This window comes from Acanthisitta chloris, unplaced genomic scaffold, assembly GCF_000695815.1.
Source record: "Acanthisitta chloris isolate BGI_N310 unplaced genomic scaffold, ASM69581v1 scaffold21359, whole genome shotgun sequence".
Taxonomy (NCBI): domain Eukaryota; kingdom Metazoa; phylum Chordata; class Aves; order Passeriformes; family Acanthisittidae; genus Acanthisitta; species Acanthisitta chloris.
In genome coordinates, this window is record NW_008690266.1 from 14,254 (window position 1) to 34,018 (window position 19,765).

The following is a 19,765-nucleotide window of genomic DNA, read 5'->3' on the forward strand; positions in this document are numbered from 1 at the left end:
ACTACAAACATTTCACCTGTGCTCCAAGAGGTGGAGATGGAAATGACCAGAGACAGAACAGCAGACAGGAATCAGCATTGGTACAGCTCCTTCACATCTGGGAGACATACACACACACACAAACCTTTCCCACCTCTATTGACAGTGATCTGCTCTAGAATATTGCACAACTCATAGGAACAGTAGCTTAAAGACTATTAATATAAATGCTTCAGCAATATTTAACTTCTCTCTCCTAAATAATAAGCAATTATGATAGAGAAAGAGTTGCCTTTTGACAAAGCAAACTACATTTTCAGAGCATTGTCAGGGAATGGAGTTTACAGTAAGAAAACTTTAAAAATATGTTATTAACTGGAAGTAGTGAAAGAAAAAGGTGTCTGACCTGGTGCAGATGCCCTTCCATGAAGAGTAGTTTCATTAGGCAGGAGATCTTTTGAGTTGGAAGTGAATGGTGATTGTCTAAATGTGTCTTCAGAAAAGAAAGGGCTATAGGAAAAAACAAGGTGCCTTTTTTTAAAGAAAACAGAAGTTAACTAAAAGAAGTAAATATGAATTTTGATCCCAACATCTTAATAACATTCACCATCTGGTTAAAAGCTCTGTTTCATTTACAGAACTCATACTGGACAACAGGCAGACCATGAGGCCTCATGCTTTGGTAAAACTGCAGCTCAGAGTGAAAACTCAAGTCCTCACAAAGACTTTTAACTACATTTCAACATCTTAGATTTGCTGTATCACAATACAATATGGATCATTAAAACTAACACTTCAAAACTTTGTATTCCATTGGCATATCTGGAGAGGGCAATCAGGAAAGGCAAAAAATATTTTTATTTAATAAGCTGAGGCATACAATAGTTACTTTTAAAACCAAACTTTTCAAATTTTAGGTTAAGATAATGAATAGTTCTGTTCTGACTTGGCATTCCACAAATGAAATTAACTCCATCAGGTTGATTTTTAAAGCAGGAAACAATTCATACAAGCTAAATGAATGAGCACTTCCCAAAGAGTATTAATTACAGAAATTATCAGCTACTTGACTCCAAAAAGCAAATCATGCTTTGGTTTTATTAAACAGGCAGTAAAAAGTTAATTTCAACAGCGAAACGGCATTTCTGTCAAAATATTTGTTTTCTGCTCAATTAAAGATCTTAACAGAAACAAAAATTCCTTGTCTGCAGTACAGACAGACATCAGTAAGAGGTACATCAGAAGGTGCAAAATGGAAAATAAGTCTTGGAAAACTGTTCTCTAAGGCAGCATATTCCATCTGCATGCAAACTATCAATCCCTTCTAAGCATTCTTTCTTCTAAGAAAAGAGAGAATGACATTAAATCTAATCTCAGACAGAGAATCCTCAACAGGTTGGTGTATAGCAGGTGCTTTAGAGGTGCAGGACAGGAGACCAGATCATTTCTGCAGCCTGTTCTTTATCCAAGAATAAAACCGAAGAACCATTTCAGGAAAAAGAACACTCTAAGGTCTTACAAAGCATTGCATAGAGCGTAGTCCAGACTCAGAAAGTATGTGCCAGTAGCACCAAACAGCTTGGCCCTACCAGTCCAGATACCCAGGGTGTCTGTCTAAATAACGACTCTTGTCTCTGTCTCCCCTTGTATAGTGTTTCTGCAGAGAGTAAACAAGGTGTTCTCCACCAAGTCACTTGCATCCTTACTCAGATCTCTTCTGCCTTTGGGAAACTTGTTGATAATTAGTTAACCTGACCATGAAACTCTTTTGGCAATCAAATTATTTGCTTTCTCATGAAGTTTTTTGGACATTATTCACTTTGTGCTGTTCCATACGCAACAGTTCATGGGATATTTTGGTATTTCTACAGATGTTTGAACATAACCATAAACAGTCAACATTAGGTTGTGCTGAAGGATCAGCCATGAAGTTGCCCCAAAGCTGAACAGTTCAGTGTATGCTGATAGCTGAACAATGCATAATACTCAAGAAAACAAGTGACCAGGACAAACCAAAACAGCTCCAGCCCATATGTGCAAAACTTAACTCCTTCCAAGACTCACACTCCCACTCGGGGTGACATAATCCGAAACAGACTGACACTGTATAAAAATAGAACATGATCTATTGTGACATTCCTCTCACTGGTTTAATGGTGATATGAAAGAAAAACAGCAATAAAAAACCTGGTTTATTACTATTGTAACTCTTAAAAATCTTGTAATCCGCCCAGGTTTCCATGTTGGCCTTCCTGCTTGTGCCTTGGGACCCTGGGACAATGCTGGCTCTAAGCAAACCAGATGATGCAGAGCTTATCTCCTGCAGGCTAGTCCATATATCATGAGCAGGTTGCTGTTGAAGGCTGCATTGTCTCATATCCCAAGGATTTTACTCTCTGCCATCAGCCTCTGGTGAATTACAGAACCATCCTTGGATACCTCTTTTCTGCCTTCCTCTAGAACAGCAGCTGAGACTCTTCAGTGCTGGCCCTATTATTGTTTCTATTCCAGCAGATATGTCCTCCAATTCCCAGTGCAAAGTCTGGAGGGAGGAGCTCCTGCTTCATAGCACGAAATGACACCAATTGTTCTCAATCACCGTGCAAAGTTCCTTCTGATGAAGATTAAGATGCTTTTCCTCTGGCTGCACTTTCCCAGTTTCATGGCTACACAGTTCTCTAGATGGAAGAAACTTATCTTGGCATCTTACGTTGTCATACTCACTTCAGATCACTTGCTTCTCCACGTCTTATCACAGATGGCAGGTTCTACCATCTCAGCCACTGAACTGTGAGGAATTCTTGCCATTTTCAGCTGCTTAAGCAAAGTCATATGGAAGTATGTGCTTGCAAAGTCCAGGAATACTCACAGGAGGAACAGCAACAGATAGGTGACAGAAATGTTAATAAGGACTACGAGCAAAAAGTGCTTGTGTACCCCATCTTGCTGGGTTTTGCTGATTTAAGACTTGCCAATGATAGAACTTAATCCTTCTGCTCCCCAGTTACTCACAGGTGGACAACACTGACCTCACCTTGGCTCTCAGCAAATTTCACACAGCAATTGTGATTCAAATGCCTCTGTCATTACTCCAGATGTGGGTTAGTGAGCCAAACTGCAACACCACATGTTTTCTTAATGTAGTCCAAGTGCCTCTATCCTCCACTGCTGCTCCATCACATTCTATTTTTGAGAAGGTGTCATACCCTCACCAGTAAAGACTTCCAGCTGTTTGGTTGGTTTTGGGTGGGGTTTTTTTGGCAAGGTCTTTCAAGTCAATCTGTTTGAACTCGCAGGATTTAGTAGGCTGACTCACTTCCCCTTAAGAAGCTCTCCTCATTCATGTCTTCTTCTGTTGATAGATAGGCAAGATAAGAAAAGCACCTGGGAAAACTGAACCAGGCTCTCAGCATTTCATGCCCTGATGGGTAGCAGCCATTATAAGGACATCTCAGTAAAACTCACCACCAGTCTGACAACAGGCAACTGAACTACCCTCTTAAAAGTTGGCAGCAAGAAGGAGAAGTTATCTTTGAACAGCCCTCAACCTTTCCAGTTTGAATTATCTTTGATAGATCCAAATGTAGCCCTGGATTCTCACACCAGTCTTGCTGGTAACATCATGAGACACTGAAATCTATTTTCAACTGACTATTTGTCACCCACTCCCTGCAATGCACACTGGATGGTTAATGAGTAGCTGGACAATGTGTGCATTTATCTCTGTATTCCTCAGGCTTATGCTTTTTAAGTAGTCACAGAAAGGCTATGCAGGCTGCATATCCCACCAATTCCCAAACTGGCAAATATGGGAAGCATTCACTCTAACCAGAAGCTAAAAGCTCAATTTAATTATCTTTCAACCTGTGACATCAAGAAGTCCCTAATGTACATTTACTGAGCTGGTCAGTTTATCAAAAACCAATTATTTATTTATTACAGCTACCACAAGTGTATAGGATAGACCTAGAAATGTAAGAACAACACATTGTAGAGATCTTTCCTTTAAAATGAAATACTTTTCAATTCTGTCAGGACCAACTTGCTCTAAGTTAGCAGGTACTGAACATGCTGGGAACTTCTGTGGAAGAGGCTGCAGAGACACAGAAGGTCTTACTCTATCTTGGAAGGAACTCTTTGTCACTTCAGTGTGCTCAGTCTCCAACTCATCCACACCGATTAGGGAACTTTCAGGTAGGAAAGAAAGGTACCTTTGCCAATTCCTGCCCACTCCTCACCATGGGCTCGTCTTTACCAATTCCAGCTACCACTTATTGCATAACAGCTTTGAGTTTTCCCATAAGGACACCTCACATTGCTGCTCACATTGCAGGTCACAACCCATAGGCTTATTCCCAGCCACAACACTGCAAAGAGCACGTTTCTTTAACAGCACATGCTACAGTAGGATCATGTTTTTAGCTCCTGGATAGTTCAAATTATTGTATTGATGTGACTGCAATCTTTAACACATGCTGTGTTAGCACTGTCTCAGTCTGACTTTTAAAAACTCATCTCTAGAATGTATTGAGAAGATAGAAATACTAAAATGATTTTTTTCTAAAGAAATCAAGTTTGACAGAAGACACTCAAAATCACTTCTTCTTATATTAGTTCATGTCTTAAAATCCTGGTCATTCACTCAGCCTGGTATTCCCTCAAGCACTGCATGCACTATACAGTTTCTTTCAAGTTTCAGGTTTTGTAGAAAACAAAAACCAGAATAAATAATCCTTAAAATGATGTGTGAATACTTGATCAGAGCGGAACAGTCATTCTGGCCCAAAGGGCTTTTGTCTTACAAACTCTAAGCAATCAGACCAATAGTGGTAATTTTGTCAGATGTAGATTACATTACTCATGAAAGTATCATACATTTATAATACAAGGTCACACTTGCAGGAGACAGAGACATTTGAGTTCACAATGGACTGTACTTACCTGGCTGTAGTTCTGATGGTGTTATCTTTATTGTGGTTGTGCTCTTTGCTCACCTTTTCTGCAGAAGAACACACATATTTTTTTTGTTATTAGCATCTATCAGATATTCCCTATCAGATTTCATTCAGCAGAGTGATTTTAATGCTTTCAGATAACAACATAGAATCATAAAATCAACTAGGTTGGAAGAGACCTCCAAGATCCCCAAGTCCAACCCTACCATGGTCACTAGACTATGGCACTAAGTGCCACATCCAGTCTCAGCTTGAAAACCTCCAGGGATGGGGAATCCACCACCTCCCTGGGCAGCACATTCCAATGCCTGAGCACTCTCTCCCTAAAAAATCTCTTCCTAATCTCCAACCTAACCCTCCCCTGGCAGAGCTTGAGTCTGTGCCCTCTTGTCCTGCTGCTGGTTGCCTGGGAGAAGAGACCAACCCCCCCCTGACTCCAACCTCCTGTCAGGCAGTTGCAGAGGGTGATAAGGTCTCCCCTGAGCCTCCTCTTCTCCAGGCTGAACACCCCCAGCTCCCTCAGCCTCTCCTCATGGCACTTGTGCTCCAGTCCCTTCACCAATGGGCAGAGCAGCCCCAGGTTCACTGCATCTTGCAGCCACTGGACACTTAGGCTAGTAACTGCCACCTGTCGGTTCCCCTATACTCCAGTCATCACAAATTATTTAATTAACTTTCAAAAACACAGGAGTTGAACTCCAGCTTTTCCAATTCAGTTCAAATATCATGAACTTGACCTGACTGCCCCAGTGCTTTAAAGCACATGCTAACTGTGAGGGAGCAAGGCTTCTGTCTCAGAAGTGAGGATAGAAGGGCTCTAACACCTATTATCCTTCAGCGTTAGTGATCTCACACTTCCACAGCACCTCAGTGGTTATACAAAAATCTTGTTTTGTTCTTTAAATTTAACTATTGACTAGTTCCACTGCTTTTACCTGATAACTGGAAGAGCAGCTCAGATGCCATCTTCACTGATATATCCTGGCTGAAGAGATTTCTTTCCGGGAGCACACGACCTTCTGGTGCCTTCGGGATGCGTTCACTGATGTCTCGCCCTAATAAAGTGCTGTAGCCAACATTCTGGCTGGGTTGGCTGGGTGACACTGAGGTCTGCGAGTCATGGATGTCAACTTCCATCGGTTCTTCCTTGATCTTTACCATCTGGGTTTCCTTGTAACTCTCAGCTGCAAATATGTATTAAAATAAATTTAAAAAAAACCAACAAAAACCCACCACAATTATTTAATTAGGCTACAATTTTTGCAGAGTACTCCAAGCAGGAATCACAGTTACAAAGTTATCATTTGGATACTGTACCACTGGAAATAAGGGAAGCAAGCAGCTGACTGCTTCAGCAATCTTCTGGAGGTTATAAATAGAAGCAATCTCTTGAAAATCATTTTTCACACTAGAGAGCAGGAAACAGTTGTGTATTTGTAAACACGAGAGTTGCATCACTTTTGATGAATACTGTGTGATCACACACCAATTAGTGAAGCTTCATTTCTGTTTATTAAATGAAGTTGCAGCTACACACCAGCTCTCTGAAGGTGAGCACTGAAGACTCTTAGGAACTCTAAATTAGTCTTTATCAACAGAAGTACCAGCACCGACAGTCAGAATTATTGGTATGGGGATAGGACTGGAGGAGGAAACCTCATCTGCTCCTCTTCCACTCTTAAATTTTATGGAAGATTCCACACACCTCTGTGATGAACCAGTTTGTTATACCTGCACACACTTTCAAGATGAGAGGAGCATTCCCGGGCCCAAGTTCTCTAAAGCCTGATACAAATTCCCTCATACATTATGGGATCCATTAATCTTAATGACCAGTTTTCCTAAGTCCATATTCTCCCCTTCTTGCCTTCCTCTCCAGTTTCCCAGGCCTACCAATAAAACCATGATCTGAAAGTCAATTTGTAGTTCACTGCGTACACTTGAGATTCCTTGGGTGTTGCTGAATGCTCTGGTTTGCCTGCAAGGTAAATGATCCCTTTTCCTTCAAAATAAAAGCTCTGAAAACTCAAAAGTAAGGCTCCAAGGTAATTTGTCTACCACACTCCAAATACCTCTGCTGTCCTTCTAATTCAAAGTTTCTGCTGTGGAAAGAGAAGACCTGTAGAATTTATTGTCAATATAGTTTCAGGGAAAGATCATAATTCTTTTTTTAAAAAAAATATTTTCATTCAGAGTGCTCCTGAAAGGACACCGTGCCATGGCAGAACTGCCCAAGGAGGTGTTGCCTTGGCTGGCCAGAAACTCCAGAAACAGGCAGTGTAAGAAGGGCAACGTACCTGGAGAATCAAGAAAAAAAAAAATGCCAGAACACAGTTAAGTACCAGAAGGGACATCCAGATAAGGAATCATTCCAACAATATTCTACACAGGTTTTATCAATTTTGCCTGAACATGTACACATACTTGTGGTAGTAGCCAAAATAGCAAAAACATTCAGGAAAATCTGAATCTGTTCACTCATGATTAGCACATGCTCTAAAAGGCTCCTTAGGCTGGAGGCAAGGGACAACGAACATGAGTTTGAACTGCTCAGACTTCATGAGCCAGGAGGAAAAGGCAACCCTAGCACCCAACCAGAGAGGCCGTGGTAGAGGGCAGGGACAGACACACTGCAGCACACAGAGCCAGGGAAGCAGAGCTTGGATGCTGAGTGGATTAGTATCTGAGAGCACAGTCTGGCCCTCATCCAGACTGGGAGGATGTGATCAGATCTGTGCCCATGGGCCAGCATGTGAACTCATGCAGACAGGGCTGGGCACCCCGAGGAGCACCAGGTCACTGATGGAGGGAGGCACTCTGCACAATGAGTTTTCTCAAAGGGAGGTTTCCTTCTCATCTGTCAAATTTTACTACTTAGAAGGAGCTGATATTATAAAGAAAAAAACCAAACAAGTACCAGTTTGTAAGACAAAGCCTAAACACAAACAGTATTTTCTATTAGTTTTGGGGTCTGAGAGATGAAAAGGGGGTGGGTTCCCACAAATTTCACTTGATGAATTAATCTGTTGCTGCTCTCTCTGGTTTTCCTGTCCTCTCTAACTCATATCTGATTGCATCAGCTTCACATATTTTATTCCAAGTATGAAAGTTCCAAACACCACTAGGCCTTTTGGTTCCAATTACCCAATATTACAGAGAATCTCAGAGGTACCTAAACATGGTCTGGTTATCCCCAATAACATCCTCAGGTGTCATCTTGTAGTCTCTAGCCAAAGATGGACAGAATCCCTTTATCATGAAGACATAAACATTCCACCTAAAATCAAACTGATGTGTGCCACCAAGTCCTTTTTCATTCCCCTGGTTTCTCCCTCTCCCCACATTCCTGGTGTGGAGAAAAAGTGGCTTTGCTTCCTACAGCTCCTCAAAATAAAATAATAAAATTGAAGCCAGGAGATAAAAGCCACTTGGATTTGCTCCAGGAATGATTTACGTGAAGTGCTTTAAATCTTTTCTTATGACATTTCTTGACCTTTAAAAGAAACACAAAAACATTGATAAAAATCTTTGCCATCTACTGTCCACCAGATACATTTCAGACTTCAGAAATTTGGATAGTGAATTCCTAGCTGAAGGCAACTCAGAAATATCATATAATGTCGATTTTGTCCTGTTAAGCAGATTTTTCTTTTTTTTTATATTTTTAAACTTTATTTAAAGCTTCCATTAGTCTCATTATAAAACCACAGAACATTGCATCTGTGCTGAAAAGTGCAAAAATAGCATTCTATGCATTGAAAGTGAACACAGAACAGCAAAGGAAAGCATCAGGTAACACTGTCAGTCACGAGCTCAGGTAACTTCGCAAACAAATGAGTTCTTCAGATGTCTGACAGACTGAGCTCTGCACCCAGCTGCCAAATTTAGGTGCAGAGTCAAGCTGACCTTTGCTGCTCTCTCTGCTTTTAAAATATTCTTTCTATTTCTGTGCCTGCTCCACACAGTTTAATTCCCTGTCCTGCAAATGCTTTTGTATCAGACGAACTGATACGACCCCAACTAAGGCAAGAGCCAAGCAACAGCAATGACCTTCTCTCCCTCACCATCAGTTAGCACTCCAATTGCCCTAACTAAATCTACATATTTGATCATTTCCTTTGACCTTTATCTTCCCAGCTGCACCCTCTTCATCTGACAGAATGTCCCTGCCAAACATGAATCCTGTCATACTCTGAATCCCAGAAGCAAACACGCACAGAGAGGACTGAGGGAGGGATTCTGATAATTTTACGAGAGCTAATGAAAGGGAAACACAGTCTGTCCCAAGAGCAGCAATCACAGGCATAAAACCCTGCTGTGCTAGATCTTGTGCTGGCAAAAGACTGTAATTAAGGTTATGCCCATACCCATCTCACCACACAGGCAGGCAAACTGTACCTTCCTGAAGATTATTTTCCTTTATCTGCTATTGACTGTTCATTTGTGGAGTAAGGTGATACCCCTTATTTCCTTACATAGGTGTCTCACATGGTTATAGTGCAGCTAAAGATTTTCAAGCCAAGGACAGGTACACTGAAAGGTCTCCTGGTTCAAATAATGAAAATCATTAGATCTTTCACTTTTCAGTAGACCTAGTAGGTGAGCTAGGTTCAATAGTCTGCAATGCATCAGAAAACAAAGTTAGGATATGAGACTCAATCTTTTATTCATGTCAGATTTGTGTAATAGTATAGACTTCTAATTCTTAGCAAAAATCAGTGGGATATGAAGACTCAAGCAGGTCTGAAGTATCCAGCCCATGATCTCCTAAACATGGTCTGCTATTCATTCAAAACTAACCTGATGAAACTCAGAACAACAGCAGAGCATTGCTGGGACAGTTCACCTGGCAAAAGATGAACTAAATCAACTAATATGCCTTCTCCTGCTGTTAACTTTGTGATACAGAAACACCTTAACAGAATGAGGAAAAATTATTTTATACATGGATGTCCTTTCACCAAGCCACAAAGAAGCTGTTTCTTTGCAGAGCAGTATAACTTTTAATCAGTCAATCTATAAAAGCCTTAATGAACTTCATCTGAGTCACACTGAGTGAGACAATTTTCCACATCAGATATGAAAAATGGAGTCCTGGACAGGCTTGTTCCATGAGGAAGTAATTTCTTCCACAGTTCTCTGGCATTCAGAAGTGCAAGGAATCACAAAGTTGTGGTACTTGCTAAAAAAAATGCCAAATACAACAGAAAGATAAAACAACACTTGTGCTGCCTAAAAGCTCAGGGTACAGTATTCATCCCTCAAGGCCTGACAATGTCACCACAATAAGGTGTAGCAGTAAGAACACCTTTGAAATTTAGTCTTACACAACAGTTCTCTACAGCCTAGGACAGAGCTTGGCAAGTTTTAGACAGAGCTTATTCAAGCTACTTCCCTCAGAAAGTCGGGACTACCACAATTCAATCCAAGTCATGGAAACCAAGGCCAACCACATTCTGAACCACATTATCAAATCTGCAGCCATCAGGTAGAGGGAGGAGATTCTTAGCCTCTGTTTTTCACTTATGGGATTGCATTTAGAGGACTGTGCCCCATTTGGGGCTCCCCAGTACAGAACAGACACTGACATCGCAGAGCATGTTCAGTGAAGGCTACCAAGATAGTTAAAGGGCTGCTGCAAGACATCGGAGGAGAACAGCTAAGAGAACTGGCTTTGTTCAGCCTTAAAAAAAACAATACTAAGGGGACACTTTATTGCTGTTGACAACTCTCTAAGGTAGAAAGGGAAGGTACAGAAAAGCTAGAATCTGACTTCTCTTAGAAATGCACAGTGATAGCATGAGCCAAGAAACAAGCTGGAACATGGCAAATTATATATACAGAAGAAAAAAATCACTATCAGGATGGTGAAATACTGGCACACACTCCTGAGAGAGATTGGGTTCTCCATCCTTAAACCTCTTCAAAACTTAGCAAGACCCTCAGCAGCCTGCTCTTGTTTGATCTGCTTTGAGCAAAGTCTGGACCAGACGAACCCTGGAGGTTCCCTCCAAACGAAATTATTTCATGAATCTTTGGCACTATCCTGCAGGTTCATCCTGCAGAATTTTCTAAACCCCAAAGGAAGGGAAAGCTACAGCATCCTCGGGTAACACTTGTTCTAATGCAGCACTAGAAATTTTTCCTAATGTCCACTCTGAACTTTCCAAGCTGCACCTGGCAGATGTTACCTCTTCTTTTACCATCTGCCACTAGAGAGAAGAGTTTGACTTCACTGCTTTTCTAAGCTTCCTTCAAGTAGTTGCAGGCTGAGATTACATCAGTCTTTAGCTCCCATTTTCCAGACTGAACAGGCTCAGTTCCTTCACTGTCTCCCTGCACAGGAAAGACATGGACCTGATGAGGTTAGAACTCCTCTCCTGTGATAACAAGCTGAGAGACTTGGGGCTGTTCAGCCTGGAGAACAGAAGGTTCCAGGCAGACCTTAGAGCAGCCTTCCAATACCTGAAGAGGGTCTGCAAGAGAGATGGGGATGGTCTGTTGAGCAGGGTCTGTCCTGGCAGGACAAGTGGTAATGGCTTTAAACTCAAAGAGAAGAGGGTAGAACTAGATATAAGGAAGGAATTTTTTTACAATAAGAGTGGTGAAACACAGGAACGGGCTGCCCAGAGAGGTGGTGGATGCCCCATCCCTGGAAACATTTAAGGTCAGGTTGGACGAGGCCTCTGAGCAACCTGATCTAGTTGAAGATGTCTCTGCTCATTGCTGGGAGGTTGAACTAGATGACCTTTAAAGGTCTCTTCCAACCGAGACCATTCTGTGAATTTTTTTACAATAAGAGTGGTGAAACACAGGAACGGGCTGCCCAGAGAGGTGGTGGATGCCCCATCCCTGGAAACATTTAAGGTCAGGTTGGACGAGGCCTCTGAGCAACCTGATCTAGTTGAAGATGTCTCTGCTCATTGCTGGGAGGTTGAACTAGATGACCTTTAAAGGTCTCTTCCAACCGAGACCATTCTGTGATTCCATACAGCACTCACCTGCTCTAAAGGGGACACACTAACATGCTCTCCTAATGCAGCACAGTCTGCTTTTCCCTTTATTTGAGGTGAAAGCCAAAAGCAAGTGCATAGATTTAATAAAAAACACAAGTCATGCAGCAAATATTGCTTTTGCTGAAACAATAGCTGTCCAGTGACTTTCCACTGCCGAAATCAAATGAATGCTTGTTAAATCATTCATGCTTCTTCCCACCATTTCATTTAAAACTTCATCCTGCAACTCAAATTGCAAGTTGCTCATACTTGCTGAAATGCCCATCAGCTTTACAAATCAACTTTATGAATCAACTTAGAAAGGAAAGCCTTTCCCACATGTCTCATAAATTGGACTCGTGTACCAGTTTCCACAATCAAGCAGACAGGGGTAACTAGTGGGTCAACTTCCACTGACTTCAAAAGCTTTCAGTGCTGAGAATCAGGCATTTTGCTATGCTAATTGTTCTGATTTGCTAGAAATAAACATGCCCTAAAACAGCTTAAACAAAACCTCAGAGGTAGGGAACAGTTGGTGAGCCCCGAAGGTTCTGCTACAGAGACAACAAGTAACATCTGACGTTCCCTAGGGCACTGTGCTTGATGCTTTATCTTGCTAGTAGTTTTTTCCAAACTGCTGTTTTATATAAGACAATGTCAATGAATCAATGTAACAGGATCGTGCGTTTAAAAAAAATAAATCATAAAATAGCTCGCATTTGTTAAAGTGGAACCTCTGAACTCCCATGTTACAGAATTTTGCCACTACAAGCTGTTCCACAGAAACACAAGCCAAGAAAAAAAATGGAGCAAATTAAAGCAACAGACTAATTAGAGCTGTGATACACATCTGCTGCTCCTTCCACTTAAATGGGAGGATTGTGGTGCTAACCTATGAGACACTACCTGCAGAACATGGCCAACCTCTCAAAACAGAGTTCAAGAAGGATTTGATAAAAAGACTACAAATTGTTATTTTACAACACATTCCAATCTATCCAAGTTTCCTGGTTCAAGAAAACTCTAGTCTTCACACCCTATACTTCTCCTGTCAAAGAGCAGAATTTTTCCACATTTTTCCTGCTTTAGGATTTAAACACTAGTGTTGTCATGAAAGTGGTAAAACCCATGAACAGGTAAGAATCCATTACTAGTTGAGCACTTTGGGGATTCTGTTGTTATGCAGATGTCATCAAAAAGCCTGTTAAACTGAACAGACATTCCATGGCCTGATTCAAACTTCATGTAGTGCAGCACTGGCAGGAGAGTCTCAGAGTCTTGAAAAAACATCTGGAACCTGACACACTGCAATAACAAATCTATATTTTAATGAAAACACAGCTTCACTCTGACCATTCACAATCAATTTCACATTTTTGTTGCTTAAAAAAACCCCAAACGAAACCCACTTGGCTTAGGAACTCGACCTAATCTGGTGACGTGACTTGCCATGGTTTGCCATCTCTTAAGTTCCCATCAAGAGAAAGTCTTATTTTCAATCACAGAATCATAGAACTTTCAGGGTTGGAATGGAGTTTGATATCATCTAGTCCCAACCCCCTGCCCTGGGCAGGGACACCTCCCACCAGAGCAGGTTGCTCAGGGCTCATCCAACCTGGCTGTGAACACTGCCAGTGTTGGGGCAGCCACAGCCTCCCTGGGCAACCTGGGCCAGTGTCTCACCACTCTCACAGGGAAAACTTCTTCCTAAGATCTAACCTAAATTTCCCCTCTTTCAATTCGTACCCAATCTAGGTGCAGAGACTCTTACAAGGTACCAACAATAGCTGTCTCCAAAGACAGAGCAGCCTTAGCTCCACTCAGAACAGTCCACAAAGTTATGCAAAAGAGTTATGTAGCAAGGATAGTTTCTCTGTCACTGAGGTGTTCTAGCCTTCACCTTATGCTAGATAGGTCCTATCCTTCTTTTTCCTTCGTCTTACTATTTTAAAACAGATGTTCTAATCCATGTGGTATCAATTAAATCATATAGAATCATAGAATTTTAGTGGTTGGAATGGGCCTTACACATCATCTAGTCCCAAACTCTCCTGCCATGGAAAGGGACAATGTATGATTTAGTGTCAAAAACATTAACTACAAGGCAGGAAATAGGCAATTAGCACAAACATTTTCAAGGGGATAAAGACTCAATCAAAAAATGCAGAAAAACACCACCCCCTGTAATAACCAGTTGTGCTGAAAGAGGAACTGTCATATAATTATGCAATAATAAATGGAGTTGATCAAGAATGCTTTTGGAATCAATTGTATACAATATTTCACTATGTGTGCTGAGGTCATGAAGTGGGTATGCACTAATTGCATCTGCTGATAACCCAAAATTAAGACACTTTGCTGGTACTGGTGTATTACAAGGAGGACTATTTGACTAGAAGAGTAAAGCACAAAAAATCCAGAGAATCAAAGAGTACAAAGCTTATGTGGTAACAAGGGTATGTGCAATACATCAGGAATTGACCAACTGAAAAAAGAGAGGAAGAAAACAACCTGAGTTACTACTGACATGCAAAATGAATCCATTTCACAAATAAGATGCATGTGAAATAAAAGCAAATGTGATTCAGACAATACGTCTAGGAAAGACAGGGACATGCTAATGTCAAATTCAAGGCATCATGGTAAAATATTACTTATAAAATCCTAGTACCTGGAATAGATTTTATGCACCTCCACCTATGCATTCATTTTTGGACAAGGCGGCAAAACACTGTGAGCTTCTGAAAGCTAATACATGCCCCAAATGTATTAGCAGCATGACTGTTTCAACAGAAAATGAGTTTTTAGGCTCAAATATTGGCATGTAAATGCAAACATTTATTTTAAATTTCAGCCTCCTCTGAAACCTAACTTTCAGTTTTCCAGAATGAGTGTATAAAACTGACCAGGGATCACTGAGTGCACCATTTAACTAAACATTGTGAGAAATAAATTAGCTTCTCCATGAAAGAGAAGAGGTAAGAATGTAGAAAACAGGGGCATTGGAAATACATGACTTCCACTTCTTATAACTCATTTTATGCAACATTTAATAGGAATTTCAAGCCTTGCAGGGATGGCACCTTTCCAAAGAGAGATGAGAGCAATTTGCCCCACACAACTATCTCCTCAAACCTGTTTTCTTCCTGTTGAATCTAGTCTCAGTCAAGACTTAGCAATGGACAGAATTCACCGCTCACCTTTGTACACTCATACATAGCATGATAGTTATTTTATGTTCTTCCGGAAAATGTAGGCTGAAAGTCTGCAGTGAGGACAAAATTTTGTCTTTTCACCCCCAAATAACATTTCTTTCAAAGGGACATTTAATTTATTTTTAAATGGCAGATCAGGTGTTAGGAAGTTTAGTTCCGTCTGGGTGGAAATGGCTTCTACCTAGACAAGCCCAGGAGACATTAGCCTTCTTAGCTAGGATAATCCTTTGGAAGGAGTGGAGTAAGTATCAAGTGACTAGGTATCAAGTCTGTGAATTGTGAGGTAGAAGATCTGAATCCAAGTGGAACACAGCAGAGAAAAAACTGGTATAAAAGGGCATAGTGTCTCCTGATGAGATCCAACTCCACCAAAATAATATGCATGGCAAGAGCCTGATCTTAAACACTGGTTGTATGTTGTTAGAAGCATTGAAGTGCCTCAACAGCTCTTTAGCTTGAAAGAGAGAGCCATGGGAGGAAGAACTAAAATAAAAACATAGAATTTTCAGGGTTGGAATGGACCTTACAGATCATCTAGTCCCAACCTCTGCCCTGGGCAGGGACACCTCCCACCAGAGCAGGCTGCTCAAGGCTCATCCAACCTGGCTGTGAACACTGCCAGGGTTGGGGCAGCCACAGCCTCCCTGGGCAACCTGGGACAGTGTCTCACCACCCTCACAGGAAAAAATTTCTTCCTAATATCTAACCTAAATTTTCCCTCTTTCAATTTGTCCCCATTGCCCCTTGTCCTGTCCCTGCAGCTCCTAACAGAGACACAAAACAGAGAACTGTGTGTGATTCTCTCTTGTTTCTGTGCACCTAGTTCTACAATAACTAACAAATGCTCTGTTAATGTTCTATTACAGTAAAATATGTTTATTCTTCTAACATTTCTTAGCTTTAGAGTAGTTTCTGAGTGGCTGACAAGTCCCTCCATTATAGGGTCTGGTGATTTGGAGTAAATCTACCTTACAGTATGCACCAGACCAAACTAGGCCTTCCACTACACTATGCAGCTAAGAGCTGGAAACACAGCACTTCTGTTTGGGAAAAGAGATTTCCCAGTGAAAAATATCATCCAGTACATCCTTTACACAAAAGGAGACAGCAAGGTCTGTACCTAAATCCCAAGCAGCTCCCATGAGGCTGCAACAATCAGCAATATTGTTGCTCAGAGGATAACAGAAACATGTACATCAGGAAGGCAAAAAGCAAAGTACTATTATGTTGGCAATCCCTTGCTGACTCTGTATGTGGTGCAGGTTTTGGTAATCAGTATTCCACAGAAGAAAGTGAAAATAACAAAATAAGAATGCACTCCATTCAGTCCTTACCAAGAACATATATAGAGAGGGAATATATAGAGGCCTGAAGCACTTGACTTAAACCCAATTACATACTACCTCAAATTTAATCAGGGCACTTGACTGAAGATTTCCCACAGACAGCAGAACATCAAGACATACTCATTCCATTATTTTTTTTCTCCTTCCAGTAGCATGAAAAAGGAGGAAGCTTGTTCTTGTTTTCCCTTTAATCTGAAGAAGTGGCTCATGAAGAAATTCTTTACTGTGAAGGCAGTAAGACACCAGAACAGGTTGCCCAGAGAAACCGTGGATGCATCATCCCTACTAAAGTTCAAGACCACATCGGACGAGGTTTTGAGCACATGTGGTCCAGTGGAAGGTGTCTCTGCCCACGAAACTAGATGATCACTCTCTACAACTACCTGAAAGGAGGTTGCAACAAGGTGGGGGTTGGCATCTTCTCCCAGGCAACTAGCAACAAGACAAGAGGACAAACTGCACCAGAGCATCAAGGAGGAATTTCTTCATTGTCAAGCACTGGAACAGGCTGCCCAGGGAGGTGGAGTCACCATGCCTAGAGGTGTTCAAGAAATGACTGGATGTGGCACCTAGGGCTATGATCCAGTTGACAAGGTGGTGATCAAAAGTTGGAGTTGATGATCTTGGAGGTCCTTTCCAGCCTAAATGACTCTGTGATCTTTAAGGTCCCTTCCAACCCAAACCATTCTATGATGCTATGAAGAAGTGGCTGCATTGCTTAAGTAAGTTCTAAATCACCAAAACTAGGCTGCAGAATTGCCTAAGATAAGCTGTGGAGCCAACAGTAATCTGAGAGTATTCTACTAGATGAAGAAAAAGACCCCTAAGGAGTCTATTCAACTTAAATTTTCCTCTTATATTTGTCCCAAATTACACTACATCTTAGTGCTTTTCTCCTTTGTAGTTTCTGTCTTAGATGGTAATTCAGGAAAGTGCAAGTTGAAAACAGCATGTGATAAACTTGGTGTAACACCACCCCATGGCTGATGCAGGAATACCAGTGCAGCAACACTGACCCAGTAAACCCTTGTCATTCTTCACCTTCTCATCTACAGATTAACCAAAACCTGCTCAAACATTAAGAGATCCCAAAGAAAAATGTTACACTAGTCTATTTCTTACCACAGCCTTTAAAGCCTGGGAAGTCCCAACAGAAGTGACGGAAGACTTGTCCAAGATTTTATACATGAAAAATTTCATTCATATAACCAGATATTTAAGGCACAAATATTCCAACAGAATAGCCAGTAATAAAACTATCTAAACACAACCTGCTAGTGCTGAATGCAAGATTCCCAATCCAAAACCCTAGTGCTTCTGAAGTACTTGAGAAAACATTAAGTTATGGAGATCTTTCTTTTAAAAAACAGTTACATACATTTACATGCACCAGGAAAAATAAAATCACAGGTTGGCATTCATTAGGTTGCAAAGTGCTGTTACCAAAACACCACACTCACACCAGACACCAGCAGCAACAGTGAACTATATCAAGAGCCAAATGTTTAGTATTTGGGAGTCCGTGAACAACTGGGAAACTCCTGCTCAACTATTGTACTTGGGAAACACTTCTTGCACCATTAAACATGGAAAGCTTGCAAATCAATGATTCAAATTCTTCTGCAAATTAAAGTGTGCAGGTATGAACAGGAGTGAACTAATTACATGTTTTATGGGGTAGATTCTAGTCAAAGACTTTCAGGTATAAATTTAAGCTCAAATTCAAGGTTGATGGTATTGAATCAAGACAATTTCAGGTAGGTCTGGCAGGGACCTCAGAGGTTACTAAACTGGTAAACATTTCCACTGGTACTTCTTGCATGACTGAGGCATCATGAAAAATAAAAATCTTCAAGTTTTGGAGAAGACTTGAAAACTAACAGATCCAGTTGAGATGTGGAAATACAAAACTCAAACTCCCAGACTGACTTTCAGGTCTTGGTCCTAAAAATTGGTCTATTGGAAGTTCAAAGCCTTTTCATCATTCACTCAGCCTGCTCCCAGCAGGAAGAATTCAACCCTTTTACTTTCACTTGAAGTTAAACCTTGATTATGACAGTTAAGACAAAGAATAATTAACAGAACACACATTTTCATTTGACTCCCTCCAGCTTTAACATTACCTATGTGTTTACACTGCTGACTTGTCTGGAGAGGGATATATCATCAAGGCAATGTAGGCAAGTTCAAGTGGTCTCACTAGCAGCAGAAAGCTGGCTGAGTTGATAGAATTCTTTTTAACAGTGTATCTTGTAATTTTGAGTACAAGATATTATTAGAAAAAATAATAGGCTTCAAAAAAATCATCTTTTATAAAGCTTTGTCAGGTACAGTTCAGTACAGACGTTGCTCATGTGATGTTAACGCAGTGACACCTGAGAATAAATTGTTATTAACATGTTTTGGTATATTTTCTAAATTACAGCATCTAAAAGCTTTAAGGCATCGTTTCTTTTGACTTATCCCATAGTTATTAATTTGAAAACCAGAGCAGAGATAATTAGATACTATGGAGACAGACCAAACAGAGATGTTTTATGCTAGTGAAACTGTGTAGACAGACCTTTTCAGTTGTTCCTTGACTTGCTACTAAAGCTAAACATACCTTCTGCCAGACAATCCTGCTAGTATGAATGAAAAATAAAATAAATGAAGAAGTTCAATATTACAAAATTAAATACCTACCTGACAACTTCATGAGGAGCTCAGATGCTGCCTTAACTGACATGTCCTGCCTCATCATGTTTGCCTGTGCCTCCTGTGGCTTGAGTTTCTCCTCAGGGATGTTTGGAGCTGAGGCTTCGGGTTCTTGGCTGAACACATAGCTGGACTGAGACACGGCTGAACTTGCTGCTTCTTCATCCTTAGGTTCCTCTTTCACTTTAAAATTGGGAGTCAAGGGCTCTTTTTGATTTGCAGCTGTCAAGAGAAGGAAAGAAGTGAGACGTAATGTAATACATAATCCCAGAGCAGCTAGTAACAGGAAGAAACCATAACCTGAGAAATGCTAGAGCAGGTACTGGAATCAGACAAGTCAAACAGTGTTCAAGGATGCTTCATGGGGCAAACTTCTGCATCTTTTGTACAAAGGGGCAGTTTTGAAACACAAAAACTGCAGGTACAACTGCATGCTCAAGAAAACATACTCTCTTACATTTTGCCCCTACTTGCCTGGTCATGGCTTGTAGGTCTTCTAAAGGCTTGGGGGAAGTTTAAAACATCAGTTCACATAAGGGCACATTTGACAAAGCCCATGGGTACGACACATTAAGTTC

The 19,765-nt window shown here is 41.0% G+C and overlaps 1 protein-coding gene across 1 annotated transcript in view; it reads right to left on the minus strand.

Annotated features, from left to right (window-relative positions):
- Positions 1 to 385: 385 nt before the first annotated feature.
- ZNF827 (zinc finger protein 827) overlaps positions 386 to 19,765 on the minus strand; it is a gene marked incomplete at both ends in the record, with an annotated part of 45,079 nt that continues 25,699 nt past the window's right edge. The window contains 4 exons of the mRNA XM_009081758.1: positions 386 to 489; positions 4,921 to 4,978; positions 5,870 to 6,118; positions 19,176 to 19,409. Coding sequence (XP_009080006.1) covers positions 386 to 489; positions 4,921 to 4,978; positions 5,870 to 6,118; positions 19,176 to 19,409 — 645 coding nt within the window. The remainder of the gene's footprint in view (positions 490 to 4,920; positions 4,979 to 5,869; positions 6,119 to 19,175; positions 19,410 to 19,765) is intronic.